General features: G+C 44.1%; 1 protein-coding gene and 1 long non-coding RNA gene across 3 annotated transcripts; both read right to left on the bottom strand.

Moving 5' to 3' along the window:
• Positions 1 to 264: 264 nt before the first annotated feature.
• On the bottom strand, positions 265 to 1,988 carry LOC119312866. The gene is made up of 3 exons (XR_005151451.1): positions 1,422 to 1,988; positions 1,125 to 1,338; positions 265 to 687 (listed from the first exon to the last, which is right to left on the bottom strand). It is a non-coding gene; the product is annotated as an uncharacterized LOC119312866 (long non-coding RNA).
• Positions 1,989 to 3,659: 1,671 nt separating this feature from the next.
• LOC119312865 lies at positions 3,660 to 5,602 on the bottom strand. Of its 2 annotated transcripts, none has more exons than XM_037588643.1 (2): positions 4,303 to 5,602; positions 3,660 to 4,051 (listed from the first exon to the last, which is right to left on the bottom strand). In XM_037588643.1, the coding sequence occupies exon 1, from the start codon at positions 5,429 to 5,431 to the stop codon at positions 4,304 to 4,306; it is 1,128 nt and encodes a 375-aa protein (XP_037444540.1). In that variant the 5' UTR covers positions 5,432 to 5,602; the 3' UTR covers positions 3,660 to 4,051; position 4,303. The 2 variants fall into 2 exon arrangements, with proteins under 2 accessions (XP_037444540.1, XP_037444539.1); XM_037588642.1 differs by having other exon boundaries at positions 3,660 to 4,044.
• Between the last annotated feature and the right edge of the window lie 2,247 nt (positions 5,603 to 7,849).

Genomic DNA, 7,849 nt, shown 5'->3' with positions numbered 1-7,849 from the left:
GGAGGGGTGGGAGGAGGGGGATGGGCGGCGAGGGGAGGGAGGGCCGCCCCGGCCGCCCCGCTCGGGGAGGGGGGGGGGGCGCGAGGGGTACGGGGAGGGAGGGGACGAGAGGACCGCTGTCCCTCGACCGCAAATTTACAGTGCTCCTCGGTAATTCAAATATTATAAATTAGTTTTCCATATAGACGAGAACCTTGGCACGGGCATGCAACAACAGAGAGAGAGATATTTTCATTGCTCTCTCCAGTTCTGGGTGCACAAGGATCTAGAGCACACGATGGTTTGAGGACAAAATATCACCTTTACCACAAGTCACAAATCACGGAGGAAGAAAAACTTTGATGGTATGTCCATGAGTCACAAATCAAAACCACCAGTGGCAAGAGTGCGGCTGTGCACCTTGGCATATACCCAAGTTCGAATCCAGTGGGCTGAATTTATTTCGCAGATTAAAACTTGATGTCCCACATCCTCCTTAATTATAATGGCGCGGGTCTTTTTTTTTCTTTTCAAAACCACCAGTGGCAACTTGTGTAGGCAACTGGTAAAATTCATTTTCGCGCAAAGATGGGGATCTCATATTCAAGAGCTGTGATCGGTACTCCAAAAGTGTTTCACTAACTGTCAGATGTCGGAGACATTCTTCCAGTTTTCATTTGCTTGTTTCACAGCAACACGTACTTCGGCCTAGAAGGAACAAACAAAACATTGTAAGAACAGATGGTAGAAGGGGAAGTACATGAATTTGTTCTAAGAAACCTATAAGATGAACAAAAGTGAATACATTCTCCTTTTCTGTAAACTATATTGGTCATACAAGCTAGGATTCACTTTTTCCCCATTTTCATAGCATCTGACACGATGAATAGATGGCATAGACTAGTCAGTAGCAGTACCAGACTAACAGTAAACTATGTTGGTCAAAATCCTTCATTAACAAAGCATCATTTTATCAGCAAGTGCTCTAAAAAAATCTAGGGTGCAACAAGGAATTCATGTGCTCATATTTGTATGTGCAGTTGTCAACTTTAAAGACGCTGTGCCAATATGACGGAACTTGTCAAATGTTCAGGTGGAGGAGTGCGAGAAACAAAGAATAACTGAAAAGCAATGTGTAAACTCACATTCTCCACATGATCCTTTACCGCAAAACAGTTGAGTTATTATCTCCCACTGTGTCAATGCCTCCTCACGGCCAACAAACACGTTTCCGGAAGCAAGGGCCATTTACCTTCTCCTTCTCCTTCGCTAGCAATGTTATTATTTAACTCCCGAGCTGTCCAGTCATTTGCCTTGCCCGCCTTCAAAGTCCCTCTCCAGAACTACTATTTCAACTTTCTACAGGAACTCCTTACCAGTTACTACAACTTCTCAGGTCAAAGTTTCAGCTAGATCAATAATTAGAGTTAAGGTTGCCTCACCTTCAAATGCCCTCTTTACGAACAATGAGGGAGTACTGTAGAGTAGAGTGCGTTCGTGCAGGAGATATAACTGCTCCAGAGGACAGGTTTGCTCGTGCCAGGCCACAGTGACGTCCAGGTCAAAACTCAAGACGAGAGTTGTCGAAAAGGTGGACCTTCCAGACGAAGACTCTGATCACTCGGGTCTCCCATTGTCATCACAAGGAATGCCAGCTCTATCCGCCTTAAACAGAGCCACCTGTCATGCGGGGTAAAGATTCACATTAGGTGCATAATACCAGAAGTGAACCCTCTCTTTTGAAATCAAGATTCTCATTCAGCCGGGATTAAGGTACAGAAACTAGTTCACACAGAAAAGGAGAACTTTGTTCAGCTGCCAAGGCTGCTAATTGAGTTCAGAACAGATATCTTTAGTTTGCATTTGATGACAAGTACTAGTAGTGAAGTAGTAATCTTCATAAAATGCAAATATTTTGATAAAATAGGTGGCGGCAGAAATAAACAAACTAAATATAAAACTTCCATGGTTCCAGGATTACATATCTTGCCAAGATGCCACATGCATAATGTTAGAAATTCTATCCGCAAGGTTATAAAGAAAGCTCTGCCCGCCTTTCTTTTTCTGACGGGCACACTATGTTCTAACTGTATTTTGTGCCTGAAACAATTTTCCTATTGTTCTGAAATGTGTCCCCTGCATAGATTATAAAGTCATGAAAATCTTCTAGTTATTTCTAATCATGAATCTTAAAATTTGTAATGATCCTCAAACTTTAAGATATTACCTCACAGATAACCTTGGACTGCCTCAGTGAACTGAACTATATATCCACTATAAAGTATACAGAGAAGACATTGGGCAATTGACAGCAGAATTATGTAGACAGAATCTTAACGCGCAATAATCCAAAGCAGTCATTATAAACCGTAATACATGAAATCCTCCAGTTTTTGATTCTCCAATAGCATACAAACTTGGAGGAGAAAATGAATGATTAAACCCCCCCACAGGGGTTTAATAAACTTTTGGGGCGAAGAATGAATTCCGGCAAAATGTCTCATCCTTTCCGCCAATTGACTGCTGACCTTTGTGGGATTGCTATTAATTGTTCATCTCATGAAGGGTGGGGTATCAAATCCCTAGAAACAGGAGAGTCAGGCTTTACTTCATTATAATATCTTAATGATAGTATGTACCAGCATAGTATGTGCAAGTATGTGCCACGATGAAGGTGGGATCAATCATGACCATCTCTCCTGTTCACTAGTGTGGCATCCTTCTCTTCAACATACTCAACCAGCATAACAAGCAACTCTCCAGCAATGCGAAAATAGTAATATCCCCCAAAAATAGTGATGAGCAGGGGCCCCACCTCCGGTTCCATTTTCATAGAAAACAAAACCAAAAACTATACAAATATATATCCTGCTGTAAGAATACAAACCACCTACCACGAACACCCACATATGAAGAAAATATGAAACAAAGTCATGAGTAGAGAAGTTTTCCAAGAAGATACCTCGTTTTTCTATTAAGTCTGTGTTGTCTGATGAAGAATAATGGGGGGAGCCAACTCAGTAACCTAGCAGAGGAACAGTCCGGACTTGAAGAGAGACGAGGTCATGTAAATCCATGTTTTTCCAAGACATGCAGATTTATATGCAGGTACAGAAAAAACATAGAGAAATGTGTGTTGATGCCTTTGAGTAAAAGATCTTGTCTAAGAAACAATAAAAATCTACGAGCCATTCTAGAAAGTATGATAAACAAAAGCAATTGCAATGATCAGTCGATAACTATAGCCTTGCACTCTATGACCAAACATATAAACATCTTCATCTCACTAATATTGCAGTCTAGTATTATGTGCACCTTTGGCAAAAATATGCAAGAAACAATGAACAAATAGCTGACAGTTTTATGAAGCTACTGAAGCAATTAAAACCTCTTTGAGGTCTTCATACAGTCATGCAGATCACATCTTCTCAGTCAGTCAGTTCCCTCAACTTATAGCTCAAGATTTCACTAACATAATAACATTGATTGCTAAAATAAATGCAATAAAATCAGCACTTGACAGGTAGCTCAAATTAAATTCAAAATATAAATTAAGATATATCAGCAAGCCAGCATACAGTAACCCATGATCGTCTCTTGAGCGACAGGAACCACTAGCTCTATACATGTCTCATCACCTCTTTTTGAAGATGAGAATTCAGATATTGGATCAAAGCCAGGAGAGCAAACTGTACAGGTTTTTAAATGGAAACACTAAGATATTGTCTGCAGATGCATTTTTGAGCAAATTACAAGAAGCCACATAGCTGACACTGCAAGAAATTAGAGGTTCATTACAAACATAATCCAATCACTCGCTTACGCTGCACCAAACCAGCTACTAAATAATGGCATAAGACGACACGGGGAACTGTCAAGCTTACTGACAAAAGCCAACAACAACATGATAAAACAAGAACCACTGTACCAAACCAGCTACTAAATAATGGCATGATTCATCAAAAGACCACTGTCGCCTCCAAGTTGATCATCTTTTGTGATGATGAGAGACGCCTCCTGGCTTAAACATACTCAACCATATGTTGTCAATGCACCGCAAAAAATCTGCAAACTAAGACTTTTCAGTGTGATTCCAAAAGGGAGATGACATAATACTATATAAATTGCCAATTAAATAAGCACAATTAGTTGTAACCTTCTATTGTCACATACCACTCAAAGTTTGTTAGGATGCATTTCAAATATAACTTCCAATCTGATTAGACATCTAGTGACTTGTATGTTCCACTAGCTTATATTTTACACTTTAAGATTTATTCCCAAATCAGAAGAAAAAAAAGGACTACAGATATAGATATATACCTCAGCGGTTGTAGAAACTCATGTACGGAATCAAAGCACAGAACTTGTCTGTCTTCCACAGCTTCTTCCATCGTAGTGACTTGAGATTAATCTCGTAGATGCCCATGTCCGTGGTCACGAAAACAGTATCACTGCCCTCCACAGATCCAAGCAGTTCAAGATCTTCCTCGGGATTTTGAACGGGGAGAAGGTTCCCAAGATCGACGATTGCACGCTGAGTCCATGAGGCAACTCCGTGAGAACCAATCTGCCTTGACCACAGATTGAGGGTTAACCTTTCCACATGTGCAAATCCCAAGCTGTCATCCTCCATCGCCATGAGTGTAGCGGCATCGTCAATGACAGGCCCCTCCAATGGCGCATCAATTAGTGATAAGCAGTTAGAGCCCAGGTCATACTTGAGAATTCCTACACGACGATAATCCGCATAGTGCCTAAGCATGAAGTGAAGTGCGTCTTGGACGAGGACCGGGGGTCTTGCCTCAATGAATGCATCATCCACAAGATGAAGACGAGAGCATGGCTCGCACCATTTGCCATTGGGCCGCTTGCTGGAATCAGACAAGAGCACGGCTGCGGATGCAACACAAACACCCTCGCCCTCATCCTGGTCCAGGTAGACAAAGACGACCCGGAAGGGGCCCTCGTGACACGCGCGGTGGTCACAGCCGGTGACGGCGCAGAGCACCGCAGCCCCACTGCTTTCGGCCTCCATGTATTCTGTGGAGGTGGGCAGCTCCGTGGAGCAGCCGGTCATGGGGTTCCAAATGAAGAGCATCTTATACCTGAGGAGAACGCGGCCATGGCGGCAGTCCTGCGCATCGTACTCCCGGAGGTGGTCGGGAATGCGTGCGGCGAATTTCGTGGTGGAGACGAAGTGTGGGCGGGGGTCTGTCGACAGCGGACTGGACCATAAGAAGGGCAGGGTATATAGGAAGCCGAGCATGGGGGGAGCTCCATGGAAGTCGCGGTAGCGGCCGCGGAAGCGAGCGCCGGTGAGGAGGCTGAGCCATAGCTTGCTGGCGAGGGAGGCGCGCACGAGGTGCTCCGGCTCGTCCGGCGGGAGGTGGAGGAAGACCTCCTCGAGGAGCTCTTCCGGCAGAAATGGAACCGGGGTCGTCGGCGGCATAGTCGACGGCGGCGGCGAGGGTTTCGGGTGGGGAAATTTTGGAGCTGCTGCGGCTTCCCCGGATCGGCCTGTATTTGGGCTTTGGGCTTTGGGCTTCCAGGCACACACGTCGTGGTAGGCTGGTAACCTATGCCTCAAAAACTTATTCTAAAAAAAAAACCTGCTTGCAACCTGAAATCATTTGCCAACGCATGAGAGAGTCATGGTAAATTCACTACTACGATTTCTTTTCAAAATGTGCCGCTATGGCGATAGCATTTTGGAATTTCATTTGATGTCGTCCAGTGATCAACAAAAAGACTCTAATAGAAAAAGGCAAACCCCGCCGTTTCTCTAACAGCCTGTTTGGTAAATACTTGGGTAGGGGAATGGGAGTTTACACAAGGGTGTTTATGAGGGGTTAGGCATGGGAAGTAGAGTTTTACGCCCATTCCCTTATTTGGCATATGATGGGAATTGGATGGGATAAAACTCTGCTCACGAATTAACAGGGTATCCCCAGGGAAGAAATCGGTGGGAATTGGCTTCCTCGACTCCCATTCTCCTTCCCACTTAAACTCCCATTCCCTCTAATCAAACAATGGACTTTTAATGTCCTCACCCCTCAACTCTCATTCCCCGTCTCTAATTCCCCCCAACCAAACACGCTGTAAAGGAAATACAGAAAGGAAAACCTCACAATTTCCCCCCTAAAAATAGGAAAACAAAATTGCGAAAATCCAACTCGGTGCCCAGGCTCATCTGCACCCGCTCAGAAAAAAAAATCAAAACAAATACTAGAAGAATTCAAAAAAACTCCAAAAAAAATTGTGTGGTAGATAATTTGATGCGTGAGGTCCACTCCAAATTCAAATCATTTGGACATCTGAGCAGCTCTCGGCAAAAAAGATAAATCGGCTCAGAACAGTGCGTGAACAATAAACCTTTTTACAGACCCAGAATTTTTCTTTTTTTGCTGAGAGCTGCTTAGATGTCTAAATGAGTTGAAATTTTGAACGGACCTCGCGCATCAAATTATCTACCACACAAAAACAATTTGGATTTTTTTGAATTTTTCTAGTATTTGTTTTGCTTTTTTTCTGAGAGTGGGTGTAGATGAGCTCGGGAGGAGAAACTCCGCGTCCAAACAATTGTTTCTGTAAATGTTCTATTTTTATAACATCCATTCATGTTTTGTGGTTCCCTAGTTCCTTCAAATGTTTCCCTAGTTCCATGTAAAACCCTGGTTTAAATTTTACTCCTTGGAAATTTAGTCTGCCTAGTTATAAAATTTGTTTTCCACAAATTCTTGAGAATTGAGCTAATTTTCCCAAAAAATATTTAAATTTGTTTCTTATTCTTCCAAATTCCATTGCATTTCAGTGTAAAAGTTGTTTTTCATGGAGTGCTATATGGGTTTGACACCTGCGCAATGAATATCCAACCGCTATAAAGTTGAGAGGACAAAGTTAGACTCCAACAATAGTCAGGGACCACAAATAGTGGTTCCCATTTTGAAGAAACATTTGGAAGTAGTAAAGTTTCATCACATTGTCCCTATTCCAGAAATATAAGGTTATGTTTATATTCGTGCCGTGACCATAAAAATCTCATGAAAATGGATGGCGAGCATGTGGGCAGGCAGTCCTTAGAGAGGATGTAGTGAGACTTGTAGGTGTCGGACAGAGGCTTCGTTGGCTTGAGGTCAACGACACGACGAGCTCATCATAACAGTGGGAGGAGGAGCTTGGCGTTAGGGCTGCGCAAGTTAGGAAGGAGGACGAGCTTATCACGGTGGCTGGACGAGGAGCTTGGTGTCAGGGCTACGCGAGGTCGAGGTGCCCCAAGGAGTGACCGATGGCTAGATCACGACTAAGGTTTCGGCTACAAGGGATATGTGTAGGCGATGCGCTTTTGTTTTGTTTGTGTTTGTCTACCTCGAGGTAAACCGATATCTTTGGTGGTAGTATATTTCGTTTATTACCTGAAACTCCGTGAACCTTAGTTGCTCACTACTAGGGAAAACCTTATACACAGAATCTTACCAGTAGCGCTTGTTAAAATGAGGCGCTACTGCTACTTAGCAGTAGCGGGTCTACCAAAACCGCGCTACTGTTAAACAGTAGCGCGGCAGGAACTGAACGCGCTACTACTATAATTGCCACACCGTTCCCGACGTGCTAGGTATAGTAGTAGCGCCCTTCTAGAAACGACGCTACTACTACCGATTTTAGCAGCAGCGCGTTTTCCCCTCACGCGCTGCTGTTATATCTATTCTCACCTAACCCCCCGTGCGGCCTGATTCCCTCCTCTTCCTCCCCCAATTCACCACTCTCTCTTCTCCCCCTCGTCGCCTCCGCCTCACCGTCGTCTCGCCGCCGTCTCCCCCGACCCCGCCTCGCGGCCGTCTCCTCCGACCCCGCCTCGCCGCCGTCTCCC

This window comes from Triticum dicoccoides, chromosome 5B (genome assembly GCF_002162155.2).
Source record: "Triticum dicoccoides isolate Atlit2015 ecotype Zavitan chromosome 5B, WEW_v2.0, whole genome shotgun sequence".
NCBI lineage: Eukaryota > Viridiplantae > Streptophyta > Magnoliopsida > Poales > Poaceae > Triticum > Triticum dicoccoides.
Note: the sequence above shows the minus strand (reverse complement) of the source record. Positions and strands in the feature narration are given on the sequence as shown.

Coding starts and splice junctions, on each gene's coding strand:
- LOC119312865 (XM_037588643.1), bottom strand. CDS start 5,431: ATGCCGCCGACGACCCCGGTTCCATTTCTGCCGGAAGAGCTCCTCGAG.